This window comes from Bufo gargarizans, chromosome 1 (assembly GCF_014858855.1).
Source record: "Bufo gargarizans isolate SCDJY-AF-19 chromosome 1, ASM1485885v1, whole genome shotgun sequence".
Lineage (NCBI taxonomy): Eukaryota > Metazoa > Chordata > Amphibia > Anura > Bufonidae > Bufo > Bufo gargarizans.
Window position 1 is genome coordinate 265,371,844 of NC_058080.1, and position 27,336 is coordinate 265,399,179.

General features: G+C 41.5%; 1 protein-coding gene across 5 annotated transcripts in view; it reads left to right on the forward strand.

The window, feature by feature from the left end:
- The window catches only part of FAM13A (family with sequence similarity 13 member A), a 246,196-nt gene that overhangs the window by 73,860 nt on the left and 145,000 nt on the right, over positions 1-27,336 (forward strand). For all 5 annotated transcript variants that reach the window (XM_044302842.1, XM_044302813.1, XM_044302833.1 and 2 more), the window contains 4 exons: positions 6,011-6,161; positions 15,445-15,522; positions 20,722-20,784; positions 21,204-21,281. In XM_044302842.1, coding sequence (XP_044158777.1) covers positions 6,011-6,161; positions 15,445-15,522; positions 20,722-20,784; positions 21,204-21,281 — 370 coding nt within the window. The remainder of the gene's footprint in view (positions 1-6,010; positions 6,162-15,444; positions 15,523-20,721; positions 20,785-21,203; positions 21,282-27,336) is intronic.

The window sequence follows — 27,336 nt, forward strand, 5'->3', positions numbered from 1 at the left end:
CTTATCCCGTAGTTTCCAAAATGGGGTAATTTTTTTTTAAAGTTTCTACTCTACGGGTGGTCTTCAAATGTGACATTGCAGCTTAAAATTATTCCAGTGAAATTTGCCTTCCAAAAACCATATGGCGTTCCTTTCGTTTTGCGCCCTGCCATGTGCCTGTACAGCAGTTTACGACCACATATGGGGTGTTTCTGTAAACTAAAGATTTAGGGCAATAAATATTGAGTGTTTTTTGTCTGTTAACCTTTTGTTTTGTTAACAGAAAAAATTTATTAAAATGGAAAATCTGCCCCAAAAAGTGAAATTCAGAAATTTCATCTCAATTTTCCAGAAATTCTTGTGGACTACCCAAATTGTTAACAAAGTTTTTAAAATCAATTTTGAATACCTTAAGGGGTGTAGTTTCTAAAATGGGGTCATTTTTGTGTAGTTTTGGAAATTTTCGAAAAAAAATTGCTTCTAAACGTATAAGCCTTCTAACATCCCAAAAAATAAAATGGCATTCACAAAATGGTCCAAACATGAAGTAGACATGGGGAAAGTAAAGTAATTACTATTTTTGGAGTTATTACTATCTATTATAAAAGTAGAGAAATTGAAATTTGCTAATTTTTTCAAAATTTTTGGTAAATTTGTTATTTTTTTTATAAATAAAAATGAAATTTTTTGACTCCATTTTACCACTCATGAAGTACAATATGTGACGAAAAAACTTTCTCAGAATGGCCTGGATAAGTAAAAGCGTTTTAAAGTTATTACAACATAAGTGACACATGTCAGATTTGGAAAAAATGGCTTGGGCAGGAAGGTGAAAACTGGCCTGGGGTTGGAAGGGTTAAATATGCAAACTGACACAAAAATAAATAATTATTATTAGTTCCTTATTTTGTGTCAGTGTTTTTTTATATATAATAGGTATGGTTTCACGTGAATGGGGCGATAATGATGACTGTTTTGGTTGGTTTGGGTGTTTTTTCTTTTATGTATGTTTTTAAATCTTTTTTTAACTTAATTTTTAATATATTTCTGCGACACCATACATCCCCAAGAGGTAATAAAAAGACCTTTGGGGGAGTGGGACACTGACACTTTTTGTTAATTTTCCACTTTTTCCTTTTATTTGTATTTTGTTAATATTTTATTGTATACTTTTATTTATTGTTTTATTGCTTATTTTTTTAAATATATTTTTACCACATAAAAGCACAGTCGCCTATCTGAGAAGACAGACGCGCTGATACACTGCTTCTGCCTTCTGCTCGGGTCTCTTGCTGTCACTGACAGCTGAGGGCCCGTTCTGCTACTTCTACAGTGCAGGAGCAGGAGCTGTAATGCGCTGTCGTGCGACATTCATTGCAGAAACACAGCTGATCGGACGATCATCTGTGTTTCTGTCGTGGAGGACGGGGGCCGCAAGCTTTAAAGTAATTGTTTATGAAGGTAGCTGTAAATTTGTAATGTGTTCCTTTTGCTCCTATCTTCCATTCTGGGTTGTGGTCACATGACCATGTCCATGATGTTGTCTCCTTGGGTGTGTCAAAGCAGCAGCAGTGATAGGGGAGTGTCTGTGTAATCGAGCAGGAGCTGAGAAAGAAGAAGTGCATCCTGGGTTTGGTTGGAAACAGCAACCGGAAACAAACCGCAGTGATTGGTTTACATGGTCGATGGGTCAGGAGAGTCTAAATCGAAAAATGTATGTGAGGTAGGTGGTTTTTGGTGCTTCTTAGTGCCAAAAAAATCTCTGTGGTCAGCTGTAGGCTAGTAAGAAATGGTGCATTTAAAAAAAATATATAAATAATCTTCCTTTTCACTATGTTTTTGGGTCCACAGCCTTGTCCATAGTTTTGGTTCATGATGATTTTATTTTATTTATTTGCTCCATATGTTCTGGGAGTAGCTTTTTTTTTTTTTTTTTTTTGTGGTGGATTTGTTTTTTTACAAGCCCCAAAATTGTTGTGTGAAAAGTCTGACGTAAAGTAGAAGTAATATTTAATCCTTTTTCTCTTCTCATTGGTGGTAATGCTAATTCCTTTAATTGGGGGGTCCTGGAAATACTGTAATAACATAGTTCTGCTTTTGCAATCCTCCAGCCAACTGTCTGATGGATTCATGACCGATACATCTGCAGCAGATCAAAGGAAATGTAGCCAATTTTACAGCCTAGCAATTTAGCAAATAAAAATATTAAAGCAGATCAAGGAGTTAATAACAAGTGAGATCATGGTCATGTAGAGCGTGGTACAGAGGGCCAGTGCAATTGGTATAGAAAAGGAAACCTTCATTGTATATCCATATTATATTCATCTATTTTAGCAGAAAACTCTTGAAGTGAACACTTGTCTGTAACAATACTGAAACCGCACTGGAGTACTACTCCCACCGTGGTTCTAATGAAAGCCTATGTATAAATAGATCATGCTGAATAGTGATTTATAAGGGCATTTATAAATGTTTTTGTTACATAATATTATTTTCCTGTACATGGAAGTAGCATAAAATTAGCTTTGTTTTGTATTGCTGAAATGCACACATGATCACAGGGACCTTTTTCAGACATGTGGGGGGAAAAGGATTGTGCGTCCTTTAGATAAAAATTATTATTTAAATTTTCCTTTTGATTGTGGAGTGTTCTAATTTGTCAGTAGTTAATTTTTTTTTTTTTTTAGCTCTATGGAACAAATCTATATACCTCGTCCTCTTAGTGTTTCTATTGTTTTGTTGCATTACAACCTGGAATAAAAATGGACTTTAACCCTTTCGGTGGACAGACTATAGTTTTCGCCCCCAACCCCCTTCAAAGAGCCCTTGTTTATTTTAGTTATCTGTTCACATAGCCATAGGGCTTGTTTTCTTGTATCTTTTATGGAATTGTTTCATTTACGATAGCTTGTATTGGAAAATGTGAATAATTCTTCAAATTTTGTATTGGAAAATAGCAAGGCTTTTTGGGATATGTATAACTTTTTGATCACATTCTAATACATTTTTTTTTTGGGGGGGGATTATATGATTTAAAAAAAACACAGCCATTTTCAGAAGCAGTGATTTAGAGTATGTTTTGTTTTTTAGTTATTGATTTTTCTGTAAACTTGGGGAAGTGGGGGGTTTGATTATTATTATTTTTTAAACCTTTTTTTTAATTTTTTTTATTGTAATTGAATGTGTGATGATCTGATTACTTGTCCCACAGACTGCAATAGAGTGCTACCGATTGGAGCCCTGCGATTTCTCCACCCGGGGTTCGATTGGAGTACAGGGAAAGCCCCCTCCGTCAGCCTGGGGCTGGGCCTCCTAGGCTTCTATAGATGGAAGACTTGGGAGCCTTTGAAAGGCTTCCGGCTGCCATAGAAACCATGGGCACCCCTCGATTGCATTGTGGGGAGCCGATGGGTTTAGAGAGGCAGATGTTTTGTATTTTATTTAGGCAGCACTGTACTATTGAAAATTAAATACAAAATATTGTCGTTCTGTAGCAGACAGTACAGAGAGATACAACTCCAATTTATGGCTGCTGTGGGGGAAGATGTGACACCGTGCGGCCCTTAGGGGAATCTGTACTTCAGTACATAATGCTGTACAAGAGGACGGATTGTGAACTTCAGGTGCCTATTTCGCTGGGAAAGCTTAAAAAAAAAAGTACATAAAATTATAAATATTTTCAGCAGAGGTACAACCTGTTTTATTGAGGTCATGCTGTAAGTTTAGGCACACTTTAAAGAGCCAGGACAGTAGAATACATGAAGTGACTATTCAGAAAACGAATCACCCATTTTTATTTTTTATTTTTTATTTTTTTTACTAAGCTAATAGAATATTCACATATAGGTTGTTAATATGTGATAAACGAATTTCAGGGACAAGTCCCTTTAATAAAGAACATAAGAAAAAACATTTGGGATTCACTAAACAACATAGACTCCCTAAACATATGGAATACAGGTCTTTGGTCACATGTAATCATCATAGGAAATGCTATGTGTGGTGCAAACCCAGCATTTACCAGAAACATACTGTCAGGATGCTTTTCATTGGCAGAAACTGTAAAACTGGTCAGTATTGAAGAAAAGATGGATAGCAGTAAATGCGGGTCAGTCCTGGAGCAAAACTTGTTTGTCTCCCAGAGATATGAGACTGAATCTTCTAGCAGGACAATGACCCTAACCATACTGCAAAAGCTACACTAGAGTTGTTTAAGGGGTAACATTTATCTGTCTTGAAATGGTATTGTCAAAGCACAGTCCGATCCAATTAAGAGTCTGTGGCATGACTTGAAGACTGCTGTACACCTCTTGAGAGCGCCATGGCCTCCTCCATGTTTACCAAGCACAGCGCCATACATTGTATAGCAGCAGTGCTTGGTATCGCGCTAAGCCTCATTCACTTATATGGGGCTAAGTTGCGCCTAGGGCATGTGACCGATCCACGTGTTGTCACATGGCCTAGGAAAAACTGGAGAAGGCCATGGAGCTACTGTGAGTGCCGATTCCTTCTCAAACAACTGATCGGCGGGGGTCCCGGGTGTCAGACCTCCCCGGATCAGATACTGATGACCTAGTCAGCGTTGGTGAAAGTGGTGGTGCAGCAGTAGTGTCCAGGACCTGGCACCTAACAAACAGCAGAGCTGGACGCTCTATGTGCAAGATCGGCTGCAGCATCTGTCACTTCTGCTCTCCAATCTCCAAAAGGTCAAAGCTGCTGGCAGAGCTTTACAAAATTGCACAAACAAGTGAGAACGCATACTGCTACATCTCTATTTAGCTAAGACACTTCAATAGCAGATTGTCAGGGACATTGTGCAGCAGTGATTGGAATGGAGTGAAGAGACAGTGCTGCACACTGGATCTGGAGATATAACTAAGGTGCTCACAGAGTAAATTGCCAATAACCAACTGAACTGTAGCATCTCTAGCATGGTTAGACTACAAGGGAAGATGAGAGGGGTCTCTTTACGCTATTTTACAGTTTTCAATTATTTTGCTGTCATACTTGGCCACGTTTGCTTCACGTTTGTGATGTCCGCTAAGGTTAGGTTTACATCTGTGGTGGACATTCCAGAAAACAAAAAGATGAAATAACGCTGCATCTAGTGGTATTTTGACCGGCAAAATGCTGATATTTCCACCAAAAAACCAACAGACACCATTATAGTAATTGGGATCCGCCAGGTGCTGGTAGTGCTGCAACAGAATACCGGTACAGATGTACACTTAGCCTTAGTGTGTACATGAGGAAAGCTCCATGGATACATGCTAAATGTAGCCACAGGGCTCCATTATCCCATCTGAGGCCAAAAGAGTGTCTTTTTGGCCTCTGGTTGTCTATTTAGGCTACTTTCACACTAGCGTTCAGAGCGGATCCGTCTCAGACGGATCCGCTCATATAATGCAGACGGTGGCTCCGTTCAGTACGGATCCGTCTGCATTAGATTGTTAAAATATTTCTAAGTGTGAAAATAGCCTCAGACGGATCCGTCCAGACTTTCAATGTAAAGTCAATGGGGGGCGGATCCGTTTGAAGATTGAGCCATAGTGTGTCATCTTCAAACGGATCCGTCCCCATTGACTTACATTGTAAGTCTGGACGGATCCGCACGGCCAGGCGGACACCCGAACGCTGCAAGCAGAGTTCAGGTGTCCGCCTGCTGAGCGGAGGCTGAACGCTGCCAGACTGATGCATTCTGAGCGGATCCGCGTCCACTCAGAATGCATTAGTGCTGGACGGAAGCGTTCGGGTCCGCTTGTGTGCCCCTTCAAACGGAGCTCACAAGCGGACACCCGAACGCTAGTGTGAAAGTAGCCTTAAAGTATACCTTTAAAAAAAAAACAGCAGTGAAAAGTACCTGCAGCTTCCATTATGTTCAGACTTTTAAAAGAGGTGAAAATGTAAATAAATGCAGACATGTATTTCCCTGATGATGTGCCTAAATGTAATACTCCAAATAGTGACCTACTGTACCAAGGTAGAGAAAAACCGGAAATCTATGATGTATATATTTGTTGTTTTTTCACAGTGTATCTCCTGGCTTTGAAGGTATGAAGCAACAGGAAATCTGCAACAAAATTGTGGCCAAGTTGTTAGAAGATTATTCAAAGTTCTTTGAATGTGAGCACACAGAGAAGGATTCCTTGTGTGAAGACTTGGCCAGAATCATTACTGTAAAAGTAAGCGGATCATTTTCCTCAAATATTTTCAAGTACATGTCAAATGTGTTGAAGTGTCAATAACTGATGAATGCTGAATCAAGAGGGTGGATTTAGAGAAGGAAATTACAAAATCATTACAGTCCTTGAAAAATAAAAAATAGCCTGCAGCGTGCTTACATAATAAAATGAAAATCAACAAATAAATGGGAATGTTCTCATAGTGTTGAGAACTTTTATGTTAACTTTTTATACTTGGTATAAAGGTGAAATAAATATATCTCTCTGTCAGTCTTCAAGCTATGGGTGAATTCAAGGTACCATGGTCTCTGGGCTAGGCAGACTTTGATAGAAGTGAATGCAGAGAACCACACATGTATAGTCTTATCTCCAATTACAGCGGTTTTAGGACAAGGATAGAGGGACCCCCATCCTGAAGATGCCACTTTACTAAAGCTTTTTGTTCAGAAACATTCCTCTCTTTTGCCATCTCAGCTTGCAGGTATGTTGAAAAGATGTTGCCACTTAGCCAGTGCCCGTAGTGCTTGACTAGTTGTCTCGCATTGGACAGTGAAGGTTTCTGGAAATGGGAAGAGAGACTGTTCACTGGGTACATTAGTTTTTTATAATTAGTCCATCTAATAGACCAAGGATGGTGACTGTTGTGGTTAGAGGAGTAGCTGTATCAGTGTGGTCTACCCTTAAAGGGAACCTGTCACCTGGATTTTAGGTATACAGCTGAGGACATGGGCTGCTAGATGCCGCTAGCACATCCGCAATACCCAGTCCTCATAGCTCTGTGTGCTTTTATTGTGTAAAAAAAACAACGATTTGATACATATGCAAATTAACCTGGGATGAGTCAGAGCTTGAAAATATGACTCGCTACAACTGGGTCATGATATTTCAGACTCTAAAAATTTTATAGAGCGAGCTCACAGAGCATGGATTATAGCAAATGTATATATACCACCGCCTTTTAGATCAGATGTCCTATTAAAATTAAATGACTTTGTGCTCAAGGCAGGTGATAAACCACTTTTAGTTACGAGAGACTTTAATAACGTAAAGGATGCCCAAATGGATAGATGTAGACAAAATAATTCCCCATTAACTAACACAGGATCTAAATTAAAAGATATTGTAACAGAACTAGGTTGGTTTGATATTTGGAGAGTAAGAAACCCAAATTTAAAAAGATATTCCGGTTTTTCCAAAACACATGGGAGTTTGTCATGGATAGATTTGGTTTTCACTGATGATAAAGGTGCACAGGATATTGAACAGATTAAGTATGGACAACGGGGGCTATCGGATCATAACACAAATATTATAAATATAAAAAAAAAAAAACATGGATGAATAGAAGTATAGTTTGGATTAATATAATGGTTATTCACAACAAGATATTGAAAGAGATAAGGGAATATTTTGACATAAATGAGGGAGGGTTCAGCTGAAAATAATATGGTATGGGAGGCCGCAAAGGCATTTATAAGAAGGATTATCACTAAATACACTGCAATATATAGGAACGGAATTAGGAAAAAAATAACGGAATTAGAAAGTGAGGTGGAAAAATCTGAAAAAATATATATTGAAAACCCCATGGCACAAAATTATAAAGAGTGGACAGAAAAAGCGGCCAAACTGGAAAGTGATCTTCTTTTACTGGCGGAACAACAAAAGGAGAATTATGTAAGAGATAATTATATCTGGGCTCATATACCTGGTAAAAAGTTGGCCGACTTGATGGTAACTCAGACAAAAGATAATAACTATATACATTGTCTGATAGATAAATTTGGCCACAAAATAGTTGAACAAATGGCTACAATTGAGTTTCCTAAGGAATATTTTGAAAATTAAGAGTGAGAAGAAATTACCATTATCAAGCTAACTGAGGCCCAAAGAGAGAGCCTAGAAGCACCTTTAGACACTATGGAAGTTGAGGCAACTCTATCTAAGATAACCAAGAATAAGACCTCTGGAATAGATGGGATTCCGTTTGAAGTTTATGCTCAATACAAAGAAATACTAACCCTGAAACTGCTCCAAATGCTGACATCCTCAAGGGAATCAGGAAAACTTCCGGATTCTGTGAGAGAAGCCTCAATAATACTTATATTAAAACCAGGGAAAGATCCAGTACTCCCGGGCTCATATCGCCCTATTTCATTAATTAATACGGATAACAAAATATTGGCAAGGATCTTGGCAAAAAGACTCGGGAGAGTGGTTCCTGGAATTAATTCACGAGGAGAAAGTCGGGGTTTATGGCAGGTAAAACTACAACCGATAATATAATTAGATTATCTTATGAATACCCAGCTGGAACCCTTGAATTGTGGCGAACGCATGATTGTAACTGCAAGACGCTGCAAAAGCCTTCAAAACCATAGAATGGCCTTTCCTATTTACTACACTAGAGAGAATGAGATTCGGAGAAATTTTATATCTTGGGTTAAATTATTATATGCTGAAGTTTCTGCAAGGGTAATAGTGAATGGCGAATATTCGGATAAAATAAATATTGGTAGGGGAATTAGGCAGGGCTGCCCTTTATCCCCATTACTATTCGCTATAGCTATGAAACCTTTAGCTGATATTATTAGACAAGATAAAGAAATTGTAGGCTTTAGATTTGGGGCCCATGAGGAAAAAATGTCCTTGTATGCAGACGATATCATCTAACTGAAGATTTTCCAAATGTAAGAAAGAGAAAACAATAGGAACTTTATATTAAAAAAAATATAAAAAATCCTCTCATGCAGCGCAATCCTTTCTCCTATCACTTTATCTAACAGACGATATCATGTTGTTCGTGGGTTCTCACAGCTCACTATGAAGATATTTCCGGTATTCAAAGAATATAGTAAGTATTCTGGACTGAATATAAACTGGTCCAAGTCGACCTGTATCCCGATTGATCCTCTGAATGGATTCCTACCGGGATCACTAGAAGTTAAAGAGGGCCAAGAATCGGTTAAATATTTAGGTATCTGGATAACATCTAATCCCAGGGATTATATTAAACTGAATGTGCTCCCTAAATTACAGGAGTTGCGGAAGAAAATAGAGGTCTGGAAAAAAATACGGATCTCGATGGCAGGTCGTATTTCACTGGTGAAAATTAGTATATTACCTTCTTTAAACTATATGTTTTGGAATGCTCCGATAATAATCCCCAAAATAATTTTTAAAACAATAGCCACGTTAATAACGGATTTGATATGGCGAGGTAAAATACCGAGGATAAGAGCACAGATATTGTGCATTCACGAGAAAGTGGGTGGATTATGGGTTCCGGATTTGGAGCTGTATTTTGTTTCTGGACAGATTAGAAATATAATGTGGAGTAAGTCGAAAATATGACTCTTCTGTGGTCACACAAGTAAGATATGACTTATGTTAATTTGCATAAAAGGCAGGAAGCAAAATAATGCCTAAGGCCTCTTTCACACTTGCGTTGTCCGGATCCGGCGTGTACTCCACTTGCCGGAATTACACGCCGGATCCGGAAAAACACAAGTGTACTGAAAGCATTTGAAGACGGATCCGTCTTCAAAATGCTTTCAGTGTTACTATGGCAGCCAGGACGCTATTAAAGTCCTGGTTGCCATTGTAGGAGCGGGGAGCAGGGGAGCAGTATACTTACAGTCCACGCGGCTCCCGGGGCGCTCCAGAATGACGTCAGAGCGCCCCATGCGCATGGATGACGTGCCATGCGAACACGTCATTCATGCGTGTGGGGCGCCCTGACGTCACTCTGGAGCGCCCCGGGAGCCGCACGGACGGTAAGTATACTGCTCCCCCGCTCCACACTACACTTTACCATGGCTGCCAGGACTTTAGCGTCCCGGCAGCCATGGTAACCACACTAAAAAAGCTAAACGTCGGATCCGGCAATGCGCCGAAACGACGTTTAGCTTAAGGCCGGATCCGGATCAATGCCTTTCAATGGGCATAGTAGAGGTGACAGGTTCCCTTTAATAGGAAAGATAAATAAAAAATGGAGGCGGTTAATCCTCTGTAATGATAGTATATAGCATCTAAATAAGGTGTCCAGATGAATAACTGCTCATAGAGCATCCTCTGACGTATTTTGTGGCTGCAGGTTGTATGAAGGTGCTGATGCTGGGTTGAAATTGTGGATCTACAGATTACACTACTGTAGTTGGGGTATACTAATTAACGTGTAAGTCTATTCATAATGTATCTTCTATCTATAATAGTTGCGGGTCTAATTTATTTATTTTTATACATTCCATATCCTAATGTGTTGCGTTTAGCATTAAACGGTCAGTATACTTTCAACAAGCTTTGCATAAATCAGTAGAACCGATGAATATAAGACTTTTATAATGTATACAAAAAAATATTGCCCTTTTTCTCACCCCCTCCTAAGCTAGTATTCACTGCTGTGTACAACCTTAATGAAGTGATGGACTGAAGGATGGGACTCACTGAACGGTCCGAATTCATGTTGCCCATAGAAGTCTATGTAGGGATCGCAGAGGAAGGAGAAGGTACAGAGAAACTCAGACAAATACAGTGCATTTGGAAAATCTTCAGACCCTTTCACTGTTTTCACATACGGTATTTTTATTATGTTGTGGCTTTGTGTTAAAATAAAAACAAATTCGTTTTCCCCCATCATTCTATACTCAATACCTCATAATGAGAAAGTGAATACAGAATATTTGAAACATTTGCAAATTTATTAAAAAGTGTAACTAAAACATTGGATTGACAGAAGTATTCAGACCCTTTTACTCAGTACTTATTTTCAGAGTACAGTAGTACAGTAATGGTTTTAGAAATGTTTTGTCTTGAAACCTTTTGTAATGGTTATAAAAAAAAATAAGAAAATAAAAATATATTTTTTTTTCTTAATTTTCACAGTTTTTACTTAATAAAAAAAAAATATTATATCCATAATCTAATGGCAGAAAACAAAGGTCTAAGGTGTCCCGAGAAAAAAAAATTGACAAATGAAAGTAGGCTGGCTCAGAAATTAATCAGTTATTTTCAGTTAGATAGACTCATTGCTAAAACTGACCTGGTAAGGAGGGGGGATAAACACTCCGGGAATATAGGGGTTAATAAATGTGCACACATTTCTAAAATTCTGTTTTAACTTTCTCATTAAGGGGGATTGAGTGCAGATTGATGGGGTGAAAACTTAATATAACATAATGTGAAAAAAGTGAAAGAACCTAAAGACTTTCCAAATGCACTGTATATGCTGTCCAAATAAGTCTATAGAAATGGAAGGGTAGGAGGAATGAGCTGCTAGAGGGAGAAAGAGGCATTTACCATGTGCGCACAAATTGGAAAAAAAAATCTGTATGATTAACATTTTGATTTGTTTGTTGAAACCCGCCTTGAAATCCTCAACATACTATAGACTGACTGCTGATTTATAATTCACCCCATAGGTCAAGTTCTGTGGAGGGTTTACAGATTCCGTGCAGATATTTTGCACAATACATGAATGAGGTTTGGTGGAATCTCATCTGTCACAAGTAAACATGTCGAAGTAAAAATATAAAATAAAAAAATCATAAAAGGCAGGGTTGTTGTTACAACAATTAAAGAAAGTTATACTCCCTGTTCCAAACTTCCTCTGCTCTAATGGCACTGCTCCAAACCTCTGGCGAGGTTGTTTCAATAGAACTGCAGTGGTGACATGCCTGTATGCAGCATGTGACTGCTGCAACCCGTCAGCGGTCTCATTCCATATACTGCTGTGGAAAGTGATTGGCTGCAGCAGACACGTGCTGCTTTTTGCTGTTTGCAGGACATCATGTCTGTAACCAAGGGCATGATGTCTTGGCTACAACATCTGGAAGGACCAGAACAGCAGCAGCACTAGATTGGAGGGGCTTCTGAACAGTGAGTATACCTTTTTTTTGTTTATCTATTAGCATTGTTTTATACATTAGCAGTTCTGAAATCTGCGCTTCTTTTAGTATAAATGTCTTTCATGTTATCTCTCAGACTACAGATTTACTACTGTAACCATTATAGGGATGCTTAAATACTACAAGAACAAACATGATGTGCCAATAATGATGGCCACCAGTACATATCCTCATGCTGAGCTTTTTATAGGCATAGCACAATGTGAGATCATAGCCACAGGTGTATTTAGATGTCATTTATTTCGGAGTTCCTGGCTTTTCAAACACTGTCCAAAAGCTATATACGGTGTACTTTTAATAAGTATTTAGTGCATATTTATGTAGGGGGTGTTCCCCACCGAAAACACAATGGCATTAACATTTTAAAAATGTCGGGGACTTTAACATACCTATACAACCTTGTTATGAATCCTCCACTGAATGCTTTTCCCTTGCCTTTAAAGGGGTTCTCCAGGAATTAAGAAATATTACTTTATTATAAATATATTCCAAAATACCTTTCATTAGTTATAATAGCTCGTTTTGTCTGGGGAGCAATCATTAGGAGAAACAAAATGGCCGCTGTCCTAGTAGTGCACACAGAGCATGTCCTGATCACACAGGAGGACAAGTTACTTCCCAACACTGAGGTAAAGAACTGCCTCATCCTCCTCTCCTACTTGTCAGGGATTATAATCCTGAATACAGATGAGAAGATCTTCAGCTGAATCTGTGTAGGAATGGAGACATGAAGTACAGAGAAGAGGGACAGGACAGACTGTGGTAATGGAGACTGCTGCTCATTAGCCACATCTGCTCATAAACTCCATTCCTACAGAGATTCAGCTGAGGACCATATTAAACTGTATTCAGGATCATAACCCCTGACAAGCAGCGCATAAATGAGGATGAGGATGATGTCTCTGCCTACTTGTGTTGCCCTTACTTCTGTCAATTTGGACTCCCCTACAACATAGGGCACTTCTAGTTTTTTTTTTCCAGGGCCACTTTAAATTCCCAGTCCACCCCTGCTTCCAAGCTTACTACACTTCCCTTTATAATCTTCCTCCATCGTCACACCTCTCATTATGGCAATATCTATCTAATACAGCGCTACCCACCCTTTTGCAGGACTATATAGCTTACTTAGAGTCTCATATCACGTCAAAAGAACTTGCCTCTGTGATTTCCTCCTTTCCTGGGGGTGAAAGCCCAGGCCCTGATGGCTAAGTTATTTAAGACGTTGCAGCCTGAACTTTCTCCTCTCCTTCTGGATGCCTTTAATACCATCTCTGAGGATCATGATTTCCCACCATCTTTTTTGCAAGCACATGTCACTGTGATCCCAAAAGAGGGGAAGGACCCCTAATTATGCTCCAGCTACAGGCCAATCTCCCTTATCAATGTGGACGCAAAAATACTGGCATGTCGGCTGGGGGGCCTGCTGGGGTCCTTGATCCACTGGGATCAAGTAGGCTTCATACAAACATTCAGACAAATTCCATTTTGTTGGCAATAAAGCCTGCTGATTCAGTTAGTCAATAATAATATTATTATTATTATTATTTTAATTTCACAACTTTGTAATGTAAACCAAATTAGAAGTTTACATATCTACACATGGATTGTCCTAAGGTAAGTCGACGTTTTTATGTATTTTCCATCGAATGATGCAGACAGACTGGAAAAACATGTCAACAAAAATGTGAGCTGTTGCTTACATACATAAACACCCCCTCGTAGTGAGAATTGGCAGCGGCATCTTTAACTCCTCGTATTTCTACACGTTCTGTCTTTTGGTGCTGCCGTCAGATGCAGGCAGAGTTTCAGAGATTATTATTGCGCACGTTTAGTCTGCCTCGTATCAGTCATTGATGTTCAGGTCAGGATTTGGAGGCCTAAATGCCGCTCTGGGTCAGTTCTGTGATGGTATCATTTTGCCGTTATGAACCTGCAAGGAATTTTTTTGCATTTGGTTATAGACCTGTACCAGACCATATTCTTTCTTGTTTTCCTACCAATGTGACAAGTTTGCAGATGGGGAGAGGATGTTGAACTTGGGAAAATGGAGGAACGAGCACTGTGACTAGTTTGGGGGTGGGGTGAGGACGGTGAGCTTGCATGTAATTGCTGTGTGGATGATGAGGAGAAAGCTTTCTGACTACTTGAGAGGTGAAGGGGACGGTAAGCCTGCGTATGATCCTGGGGGGGGGGGGGGGGGTGTAGTGTGTGGCGGGAGGATGGTGAGCCTGTGAATGCTGGGGGGATTTGGGGCTGGTTTATAATGGGAAACAAGCTTTCTGACTACTTTGGAGAATTGAGAGGGGAGTGGTGACTGAGCCTAAAAATGATTGCTCGTGGGATGGGGAATAAGCTCTCTGACTACTTTGGAGGGTGTGGTGGTAATGGTGAGTATGACTGTTATTAATGTGTGTGTGTGGGGGGGGGGGGAGAGTGCAGAGATCTGGATGTGATTGAGAGTATGGGGGTGAGCTCTGATTATTGTGGGGGTTACCAGTGTATGGGGGACAGTGGTGGGGAGGGCAGTCATTTAAAATGAGTGAGTGCTGCCCCCATTGTCAGCAAGTGTATAGTGGGAGAGTCCCCATATACTGGTCCCCCATATATTGGGCCTTTAGGCAGATTCAGATGAGAAGTGACATGCTTTATTATCCATATATTTGCCAGAAGGCAATTTTTCTAAAAAATTGGAAACCTTAAACTGCAAGTCAGGCAGTGTTACATATTTGTGTTATATGACTTTGTAAGGCATGGCACACCGAGTGCTTTAGCTTAGGTCGGGCATGTCCAAACTGTGGCCCTCCAGCTGTTGCAAAACTACAACTCCCAGCATGCCTGGATAGCTTACAGCTATAAGGGCATGCTGGGAGTTGTAGTTTTGCAACAGCTGGAGGGCCGCAGTTTGGACATGCCTGGCTTAGGTTATTATTATTTTTTTCTGGCACAGGTTGTTGATACCTGTCCTACATAATATTATTTGAATGTTGTAATACTAGATATAACCTTTCATATCCAGTATTTGTTTATAACACTAAGGTTTAATATGAACAGAGGGCATCTCACATGAACATGGTGCTATGAAAAAAAAAAATAAAAAATTCTGTATAATTTTGTCATTCATTATTCATATTGATGCCTGATATAAACTTATCTCCATCGCACATAGGTTCCCATGTTAGGAAACATTTCCTGCTTGGTATTTTTTTTTTTAATAATGTGCATAAGTTTTGAATATGTTTTGGCAGGTGTGTTGAGAGCTTTCCCAGCACATTTGCCAAATTTGAGAATATAATAATATATAATGGCCTCAGCATTTTAAATATATGAAGATGTTGTCTAGCCAGCATAATATCAAACTGGTTCTGCTTTTCTCATAGGAGTACAATTCAGATAAGCTCTATGTCCCACCAAGGTTGATTGAAATTCAAGTGGCTTCTTTGTCTCCTGGAGGAAAGGTTAGTTGACCATTTTAAGTCTCTTGATTTGCAGAGTAGGAAGGCATTGTGGGGAAATATTGCCATGCATGTAATGCAAGCGGGTGTGGACCCACTGCGCCACTGACTGGCTGTACTCTGGAGGGTTGTAACTAAGCAACTACCTGGTCTTCACTATAGCCTCTGATGGCGAAGATAGGCTTGAGCCGTTTGGGTAGTTGCCAGGTGCCACTCCAGAGCAGTCCCCGAGTCAGTTGCAGCTGACCAGGGGGTGAGGGTACCCGATGCAAGTACCATGGGGACATGCGTTGCCAGGAGGATCCAGGTCTGGACAGGCAGCGATCAAGAAAGGTCATTAAGCGAAGTCCGAGGTCAGAGGCAGGCGGCAAGCAAACACAGTCCATAAACGAGATCCAAGGTCAGAGGCAGGCGGCAAAAAGGCAAGGTCCAGGAGTTTAATAAGCAGAGTCTGGTACACAATGAAGCAGATAAGAGAAACACCTTTGCACATGAATCTAGACAAGCTAGAGACCATGAGTTGCTCAGGCATCTTCCTGTGAATGCAAGCGCCTTTAAATACCTCCTGCAATCCAGCCATAGGCTGGTGAGACAGAGGGTGTGTATGTGCTGCTTCATAGGTGAAGAGAGAGACATCTATGCAAGCTCAGACACCAGTACAAGTTTCCAGCAGGAAGGAAACTCTGACATGGAACACAGATACCATAGTTAAGCTATCTGCTGCCCGCGCTTGTCAGCACGGCGCATGGCGGCAGGGAAAGAGGGAGCCCGGTTAGGGGCAGCAGTGCCGGCACGGAGTGCTGAGCTAACATTGTTAGCATTAATGTTCTCTCTAGGTTCCCAAGATCTTTCCTCAGGGCCAAACCTCTTCCAATCCACCAAAAGCAGGGTTTCCCTTCTACTCTTCTTCATCCCCAGAATAGCTTTTACCTCATAGATGTTCTCATCACTGACCGCAACAGGAGCAGAGACAGGTTTCTTGAAAAATGATTAACACGTTTTTGGAACACTGCAGGAGCATTGCTTAGTCCAAAGGGCATCACGAGATATTCGTAGTGACAGTCACGGGTGTTGAAGGTGGTCTTCCACTCGTCCCCTTGACGAATTTAAATCAAGTTGTAGGCCCCACGTAAATCTAATTTAGAGAAGATCTTAGCTCCTCTGAGGCTGGGCAAACAACTCTGGAATAAGGGAAAGAGGTTATTTGTTCTTGATTGTGATTTTATTTAGGCCCATCTGATCGATGTGTTGCCGGAGAGAACCATCTTTTTTCTTTACAAAGAAGAAGCCAGTGCCAGTTGGAAAAGGTTGATTTCTGAATAAATCCTCTGTCAAGAATTTCTTCAATATAATCAGACATGGCCTGTGTCTATGCAGGAGGATTATATTGAAGAAGGATAAATGCGACCACGGGCAGGTGAAGAACCAGGAACCAGATCAATAGGACAATCATAGGGCCTGTGTGGAGGTAACGTCTTGGCCTCCTTCTTATCAAAGACGTCTGCATAGTCATGGTATGCTGCAGGCAAATCTTCAAGATTTGGTGGTACCCGAGGTAACCAAGCAGGCAGAACAGGAGAAAGACACTTCCAAAGGCAGTACTGTACCAAACGAAGCACCTCTCCAGAATTCCAATCAAGAACCGGTTCATGGTAGCCCCAAAAGGAGAGAATGAGAGAGACTTTGATGAATCAAGAACAAAATCTCTTCTGTATGAAGAGCTCCTACCTATAGTTTCACAGGTTCAGTAGAAAATTATACGGACTCAGATAGAGCCCTTCCATCGACAGATGACACCATCAATGGTTTCTGCAGGCGTCGGACTGGAATACGATATCGATCCACTATGGCTTGCTGCAGGACGTTTCCCGCCGATCCGGAATTCAGAAGAGCCATCTTCGTAAACCGATTATCTCTAACCAACAAAGTTGCCGGCAGAGTCAGGGGTGGAGAGGAAGTATCTTCACCTAGGGCTGCCTCTCCAACGGACCCTAGGCTCGGGAGTTTCCCGGCTACAGGGGACAAGCACAGAGCACATGATCAGAACCATCACAATAGAAACCAAGTGCTTTGGCACGGCGGTGATCACGTTCCTGTTCAGTCAGCCTAACTTGGTCGACCTGCATGGGCTCAGGAACTGCAGACAACATAGAAGGCAAAGGGTTGCTTGCTGAAAAGAAGACGCCAGGCGAAAAGGTCTCCCCTCACATGCCACTTCTCTGGCACGTTCCTGAAACCGTAAATCAATTCGAGTAGCCAGGAAGATGAGGCCATCCAAGGTGGATGAAACATCCCGTCCGGCCAGCTCGTCTTTAATTCTCCCACAGAGGCCCTCCCAAAAGGTAGCCACAAGTGCTTCATTATTCCAGCCAAGTTCAGAGGCTAGCGTACGGAACTGGACTGCATACCGGCTCACGGATTGGTTCCCTTGACGCAACCGCAGTAGGGAGGATGTGGCTGAGGTGGTGCGTCCGGGCTCGTCAAACACCCTGCGGAAGGCTTCTAGGAAGGCCTGTAGATTCATTATGACTGGGTCGTTCCTTTCCCAGAGAGGATTGCCAGTGGCTCCCCAGTAAGTTGTGACAAAGAAAAGCCACTTTGCTCGGTCTGAAGAAAATTGGTGGGGCAAGAGTTGAAAATGAAGGGTGTATTGATTTATGAACCCCAGGCATTGCTTAGGATCACCAGTAAACCGTGGAGGAGCTGAGAGATGAGATCCAGGTACATAGGAAGATGGCGGAGCAGGAGCCAAATTTACCAGGGCAGAGGATGTCAGGTCATTTAGACGCATATTCACATTACGTAAATAGGACAGTATTTGATCCTGCCTCTCACGCTGTTGTGCCAACTCCTGGTGTAACTCGGGGAGACTGGGAGGGTTCGGATCAGCGGGGTCCTTAGCCTGAGCAAACTGTAATGCAAGCGGGTGTGGACCCACTGCGCCACTGACTGGCTGTACTCTGTAGGGGCGTATCTAAGCAACTACCTGATCTTCACTAGAGCCTCGGATGGTGAGGATAGGCTTGAGCCGTTTGGGTAGTTGCCAGGTGCCACTCCAGAGCAGTCCCTGAGTCAGTGGCAGTTGACCTGGTGGTCAGAGTACCCGGTGCAAGCACGAGGGGACGTGCGTTGCCAGAAGGATCTGTGTCTGGACAGGCAGCGATCATGAAAGGTCAGTAAGCAAAGTCAGAGGCAGGTGGCAAACAGGCAAAGTCCAGGAGTTCAATAAGCAGAGTCCAGTACATAGTGGAGCAGATAAGAGAAACACCTTTGCACATGAAGCTAGACAAGCAAGAGACCAGGAGTTGCTCAGGCATCTTCCTGTTGTAGGAAGCGCCTTTAAATACCTCCTGCAATCCAGCCATAGGCTGGTGAGACAGAGGGCATGTATGTGCTGCTTCATAGGTGAAGAGAGACACATCTATGTAAGCTCAGACACCAGTACAAGTCTCCAGCAGGAAGGAAACTCTGGCATGGGACACAGATGACATACAGTAGTTAAGCTATCTGCTGCCCGCACTTGTCAGCATGGCGGCAGGGAAAGAGAGAGCCCGGCGGCCTTGCCCTCGGTTAGGGGCAGCAGCGCCGGCACGGACGGCTGAGCTAACAATGCATACTTCTCAAGGGGGCTTTAAAGAGAAACTATCATCTTTTTTTTGGTACTAGTATTTCTTTCTATGGGCAGGTTGAATTTTGATGTCATACTAATACACACGTCCAGGGAAGGCGTCCCACTAGTATATAAGCGACAAAGTACTGGTACTTACTTTCTTGATTATATGAAGAAACGTTTATTTAAGGCATAATGGCATTGACTAGTTTCAGCTCAAGCAATTTAAAAAAGTCTCAGGCTTTAGTCGAAACTAGTCACTGATGATGCTATTATACCTTGAATAAACGTTTCTTCATATCATCAATAAAGTGAGTGACGGTCCTTCTTCGCTATATACTGATATTTTGGTTGATAAAGTATTTGTTTTGCCTGCGTGCTGAATGTCTATTAGCACTTCAGACATGGTAGTCTAAGGCCTCATGCACACGGCCGTGCTGTTTTTTACGGTACGAAAACTGCAAATCCGCAAAAAACTGAAGCCGTCGTGTTGCCATCCGCAATTTGCGGAATGGAACGGGCGCCGGCAATATATATTTTAACGGGGCCGTGGAACGGATGCGGACCCAAACAACGGTTGTGTGCATGAGGCCTTAGGCTGAGTTTACACTTCATTTATTTGGTCAGTTATTTCCATCAGTGAATGTGAGCCAAGAACAGGAGTGGGTCAAAAACACAGAACAGGAGCAAATATATTAATAATACCTTATATCTGAGTTGGCTTCACTCCTGGTTTTGGCTCACATTAACTGATGGAAATAACTGACCAAATAACTAAAGTGTGAATTTGTCCTAAGAGGAGCCACATCCAGACATATCATGTGTCATGTGATTAACTTGCCAGATGTAACTTGAAACACTTGGGCCTTAAAGAGGACCTTTCACCTTGAAAAACATTGTGAACGAAGTATGCTCCCATGGAGAGCGGCGCCCGGGGATCTCACTGCACTTACTATTTTCCCCGGGCACCGCTCCGTTCTCCCGTTATGTCCTCCGGTATCTTCGCTCTGTAAGTTATAGTAGGCGGTGTCTGTCCTTGTCCTGTGGGCGTCTCCTCCTCCTAGGCTGCAGCGCTGGCGAACCGCAGCGCACAACTCGCAGCCTGGGAGAAAAAAAACTCCCAGGCTGTGAGCTCTGCGCTGCGATTGGCCAGCGCTGCAGCCTAGGAGAAGGAGACGCCCACAGGACAAGGACAGACACCGCCTACTATAACTTACAGAGCGAAGATACCGGAGGACATAACGGGAGAACGGAGCGGTGCCCGGGGAAAATAGTAAGTGCAGTGAGATCCCCGGGCGCCGCTCTCCATGGCAGCATACTTCGTTCACAATGTTTTTCAAGGTGAAAGGTCCTTTTTAAAGGGATATTCCGGATGTTAAAAGGTATTCTCTATCCACAAAATAGAGGATAACTAGTAGGTTTGTCTCCGCACCTGAAGTGAACAGAGCGGCAGGTCAAGCATGCGCACTGGCACTCCATTCGTCTATAGGGGATAACTTTTAACAACCAGAATACCCCTTTAACACAAAATCTGTTTGTGTCTGTAAAGTCACTTGAGTTCTTACAAAAAATATTTTCTTCATTATGTCCAGGAACAACCATTAAAGACAAATAATGCTGAAGTAGACCCACCCAAATCCTCTCCAAGACTTAAGGTAGAAATTTGTTTTCTTATCTTTCGTAATAGGATGTTGGATATTTAACCCTTGTGCATTTGAATGTTCCTGTACATCCAAATTTGCACAGGGTAATTAGTACCTCCAGATACATCCATGGGCGCACAGGAATAACAGCCACATCCCTGGGGTATTATCTGTTTAGCCATGTAGATGCCACGTTCAGTAAATATTGTAGAAGAGAATCATAATGTCCTTTTGTATTAGACTAAAATCGCAGTCAATGGCCACCTTTACAGCATTTGGGAGAAACGTAAGATTTTGCTTGGAATATCCTTCTGTATATTTTTAGTGCAGCAGTGCCATGACACTTCTTGTGAGACACATGAACTTGTTTGAAATATGTTGGTTTCAACTGCAATAGCTTAATGGATTGTTATTTTATCATATATTGACAGGAAACTTTGACAGATGTTCCAACTAGGCAAAGAAGTAATCCAGAAATTGCTGTTCCTTCTGTTTCACCAAGGAAGAAGGTAATATGGAGACTATGGCCTAATTATATTTTTCAAATAAATCTTATTATTGATTGCAGTGTGCCATGCTCATTCCAGTGCATCAGGGGTCCTTGTAGTCTCTGACTGCATCATTTACTCATTTCCATGCACTCTGGAAGGAAAATGTGTCTGAGCAGCATATTACCAGTTGTTCTCTGAGGCCAATTGCAGGTGGTTTGAATAAAGACAAAAGTTACCTTTACATGAAATTATGCTATACATGGAATATTTCCACACTCTCAGGGTCCATTCACACGTCCGCAGAATGGGTCGGAACGGGTGCAGACCCATTCATTCTCTATGGGGCAGGAATGGATGCAGACAGCACACAGTGTGCTGTCCACATCCGTATTTCCGGAGCACGGCCCCGGAAAAAAATAGAACATGTCCTATTCTTGTCCGCAATTGCAGCCGAGAATAGGCAGTTCTATGGGGGTGCTGGCCGGGTGTATTGCATATCCGCAATACACTACGGACGTGTGAATGGACCCTTAACATCACCTTTTTCATTAATAATGAATACTGGATAGATTTCCTGTTGGTCTTCTGGATATACATTAGAACAAAAGGTTCTCAGTAATTTGCAGCTAATACAACATGAGAACAGGTATCTGTATTTTCCTCTTAACATAAGAGGAGATTGAAAGCACGGCCTGTGTTTGCAGAGTTCTGGTTCTCTGGAGAAGTAGAATAAAGCATGTAAGCCTGGAAAAAACAAAGCAGCATTATGCTTCTGTGGGCAGGCTAAAGATTTTCAAAGATTACGCATTGATGGCCTCTTTACATGGTTTCCGAATGCTAATTGTTTCCGGTGTGTATGTTAGTTTTGTTCAGGGTACACAATGTTTAAAAGCAGGAAAACCACAAGGCGTCTGCTGCACTGCCAACACTAGTAGAGCTACAGCAGATTATCCCAGACTCTCACTAATTCTACCATGTGCCCCCAGTTTAAACATTTGCAGTTCTCCATGTTGTAGGAACCACTGATGCATTATTATATCACTGTATTAACTTCAAACTACAAGGATCACCTTGCAAATAATTTCAGCACTACAAGCTGTGTGCTACCTCATATGTAATGAAAGAAACTACACTCATGGATATTGAACGGAGTATTAGCCCCTTAATGATCAGTCTTGAAAGGGTCTTAAAGGGGTTGTCCATTCCTTTACAAATGATGACCATTACTACCTGATCATTGGGGGTCCAACTCCCCGCACCCCTGCCGATCAGCAGTTCTACAGTGCTGAAAGTCGGCGCTTGAACTTCACAGCTCTGTCTGTTGTGCAATGGACAGTGCTGGTTACTGCTGCTCCAGTTCACTTAAGGCTGTATTACATTCTCTTATGTTTTTTTGGCCAATAATTGCTAATGAGTGTTCACATGCTTAAACATCAGCGCTTTCCGGCGGCAAATTGTGCTGTTTAATAACTATCTGCTGCTGGCAAAACACTAGACTGTATAGGGACAAGCGATGGCATAGCATTTTTCTATGCTGCGGAGGATATTGCTGCATGTAATAGCAGAGGTCTCCTCCACTAGCGAGCAGGCGATTGCTTAATCGTGTACAAGTACAACCTCTGTGAGGGGCCCGGGCATATTGGGGGGGGGGGCATTATAGATTTTGGATAACACCTTTAATATGCTCAGCTACTGAGGAAGGTGTAATGCGATACCCCGAATGCGTCTAAGACAGGACCACTTGGGAAGCTGGAGGATTTTACCGGATTGTCGCAAAGAGAAATCGTCCGCCACACGATTGGTACATTCGAAAAGCAATCTGTAAGACCTGATTCCATGGTGAATGACTACACGTGCCAAACAGTTGCCAGTGTGCAAATTTAGGACGAACTTATTGTCTATACAGCTAGAGGACCACAGTATAACTTTGTCGACTCATCAAGTGAGACGGTAAAATTGTTGCTAAAATTCCAGTGGGACGCCGCTTTATTCTGTTCCCTGATTGCGCATTGGGACATTAGAAACCTTTGGATACCTCTGTTACTATATTGAATTGGGTGCTGCTATAGGACATTGTTTTACTGCTACCATTCGATTCAAGACTTTTCCCATACGAATATTTATACGAACATTTATACGATTGACTTCAATTGAAGTTAGAAGTGGAAATCGATTATTCCATTTATTCCTCGATTTTAGCATATTTTAGATTATTGTATCCCATTTGTTTTATGACATTTTATTACTGCATGTTGTGAACATTGGGTATGTTTTATTAGATATCTGTGATATTTTTTGCAGTCGTATATTGCCGCCAACTATATCTATTGATACTATATGCAAATAAGTTTCAATTGGTTCAGATATCCTGAGAGTGCCCAGTTATTTTTGTATACTTGTTCCATTATATTGAGTGGACTGGGTGAGTCCACTTGACTGAGTGTACCTCTTGGGTCAGTAGTTACTTCTGTGCGCCACATCTACAGTTTTTTCCTATATACCTTTAATATGCATATCTACTTTATTGTAATTCAGTTAAAATCATGGTGCGCTTTAAAAACCCAGCAAGGTTGTTGCTATATTTACCACATAACCTTTTAGTTACAGCTGCGACACAGATATATAAGCAAGGATCATGGTAAAGTGCACTACTACCACTAATCTCTATAGGATTGCCTACAAGATTTGGCTGATTAAAATACTGACTTCTGATACTAGCGACAAATTGACAAAGAATGGTGTCCTTATATTAAGTTAGCACTGTCACCGCCGGCCATGGGAGAGATTGTGGAAGTTCAGATAGACGGAAGACTCAGGAGTCCATCTGACAGATATCTTTTGTTTTCATTGTTGCTGACAGGTTTTCACACCTTCGCAGATGCTGCTCATTATCAGTCAGGTGGCTCTTTATATGTTCCGCCTCTCACTTGTTTCCCTGCGGCTGATAGTTTTTCTGTGGAGTGCTTTGCTTGTGTGGTGGTTCTCCTCTTCCAGTTGCTTCTCAAGCTAAGTCCTTTTCCCTTTTCTTGGTGTGTCTGTTCTGACTAGGCCTCATAGAGGCACTAGCTCCTTCAGTTTGAATGGAGCCGGTTGCCTCTTTCCATTTTTCCTAAGCTGAGGGTTTGGTGCAGTGTCTTAGTAGTCTCAGGTTCCTGTGCATGTGCATTTATACCTTTTGAGATTTGCACATGTTGTTAGCAGCTTAGGAAGAGTATCAGGGATTTCTAGGAGGTGACCTCTATGTTCCCTAGGTTTGGAGCCTAGTCTGTTGTTGTTTTGCTGTGGTTCCCTTTGGTTGTCTTTCCTTCCCTGTAATACGTGTGACAAGCACATTGTGGAATGTGTGCGCAGATTCCACACTGCAAATCTGCAGCACATTACTGTATAAACAATTCTATGGTATTTTCCAGTGTACGTTTACATGCTGCGGATTTCTTCATTTCATGTGAACTATCAAATTCCATCATGTCCATTAATTCGCAGATTAGTCACAAATTTCTTCCATTACCTTCAAAACTATTGAAATCTGCAACTAAATCCACAGAGTTGTTATGGATTCAATTGCTACAAATCTGCAGTGTGTGGATTGATATGAGTGACAAAAGTATGTTAGACAATTCATTGCAAAGAAATACAGTGTACTTTTGCTTTATTGCTCAGTATTCACATTCAAGATGAGCAAATCAATTCTAAACTAATTGGACTGGCAAATCAATTGGCATGCTAAATAAATTCCCTGCCAAATGAATCCAGAGTATTTAGATTTGTTTTGGAAAAATTGCATAAAAATGCCACCCAGCACTATTTTATTGTAAAAGTTGGTGGTAAAAAGAAGGTAGGAGGACGAAGGATCACACTACACTGGGAGGGAGTTGGGGGAGCGGGTTTGCCAAAAAAACAATTGCAGACAAAAGCCAGACAATACAGGGAGAGAATATGAAGATAGAGTTTTATCAGGGAAAGCTTAGCATAGAGAGACGGACTGGTCACTGTTCCAATTGTTTCATACAGCTTGCTGGCAAGCTCTGCATTACAAAATCCTACAAGAAACTCATATTTTTCTGCATGAACGGCCAGACAGCTTTTTTGAAAAAAATAAGTTTCTACAGTTTATAGGCTTATTGCCAATTCTAATAGCATACATTCTTCAAGTACTGAGGAATTAACCCTTTAAAAAAAAAAATTGTATTTGGGCATTTCAGCACATTATACCAGTGTTATTTAACATGTTGTACTGTATATCACTGCAAAATACAGTTCAGTGTTACAGCAAACACATTTTACTGCATTAACACCATTATTACACCCATTTTTTATGAATGTGTTGTATTACTGAAAGATACCAGTATTCAGTTACAGTAAATGCATTTGACTGCAAAAACTGCATTACTACCATTGTAAATTGTCAATACCAGTTTGCAGTGTTTTGTAGAAGGGAGGGACATTTAATTGCACTTATGTCTTCAAATTACAGAAAGAGCACTGCAATTCTGCTAGTACCGTTTAATAATATGCGTGCCAAACCTCTGCCTTTTCATTTTTAGACTTCATAATAAAATGACTGGCAATTGAAAGACCCATGCTTCATCATCCAAGATTCATAATGTGGGTATTAGTACAAACAGAAGTAGCAGCACGTCCGGGCCAGTACTAGTAGTAGACCAAAGTTCTCCCTGGCTTTTACCTTATTATTGAGGACAAAGAGCATGAGATTGTGGACTAGATAGTCGCTCCTCCTCACCATAGAATGATGTGGATGTCACACCTGATTCTGTGCCTTAGAGCCAGCATTCTTCCTGCTTCTCCTCCTTGCAACCCCAGAGAATCCTTTAAGTTGCATCATCTCAGCCTTTATTGCCCGCTCCTTTTTTTTCCCCTAAGAATATGCAACAAAACCCCATATGTTATGGAAGATACTCAAGTGAGTCTCTCTGATGACTGTAAGAACAGTCAAAACTTGGACTGCTATTAGGAGGAGGTAAAGGTGGAGGTGGGAGACCCCAGGCATAGCTGTGTTATTCTTGGTGGTATTTGTAGCCATGGTGGGGGCGGTAGGGGCAGTGGTACCGATACAGAGCAGAGAATCGGAGTGGAGCAAATGAGCCCATGATGTCATATCACAGTCTGACAAAAGTGGTGGCGAGGGTAAAGACTATGATAATGATTGTGTTTTGGGTAGGACATGGGAGCAAGATTGTGGCGCTGAGGAGCAGACATCAGAGGAGAATGGTGGTGGCCATAAAAAGTAGAGGCAATGTATGGCCAGAACCTCCAAAAGAACTGGCAGGCCAAATCTGCTTCTATTGTGGTCATCTCCAGAACTAGTTATTTCATTGATATTGTGGGCACAGGCTCAAAAGGTGCCAGACCTAGGCCTTGCTTCTACCGCTAGCTCTGTGAGAGTATCTCCCGTATGGTGTGCCGTGTGCAAGATCTGCAGGATGAAAGATAAGCTGTGTTTGCTTAGAAACACAAACATAGGTATGAGGGCTCTATTGCAGCACATGAAGCAGCATCACAGGATCCTGTGGGAAAATAGAACTGGCCAGCTTTCCAATGAAAACAAGTCTGTCCACCTTTTCTTAATCATCTTTGTGGCAGCCAAGCCGCATCCCCAAGCAGTACAGTTTCCTTGTCTTTATCATCATCAGCTGCTTCTTCTGCTCAGATTCCTTCTCTTCCCTGGCTTACGCTACATCATGAGACATCCATAATAGACTGTGGCGCCATATGAAAACTATTCATGACCAGCAATTAGCTTGTGTGCAAGCTGAATTCCCACGTGGCCAAGTTGCTGGCAGTGCATATACTGCTGCACCAAATTGTTGTGGTAATTGTGGCACAGTTCCACGCTTTCCTCAAATTCAATTCTTCTCTGTGCCATCAGCTTCAGTTTTTGCCAAATTGCATTAATCAGACTTTTGGCCAGGTGTTCTGCTGAATATTAATACTTTTTTTCCCAGCTGTCCATTAAAAACTGTTTAAAATTGTCTAGTTTTCTAAATGGCTGGCATTATCCTGACATAATCTGGCAGGGGATGGAGCGAGTACTTGTAATTACACTCTCTTCCGA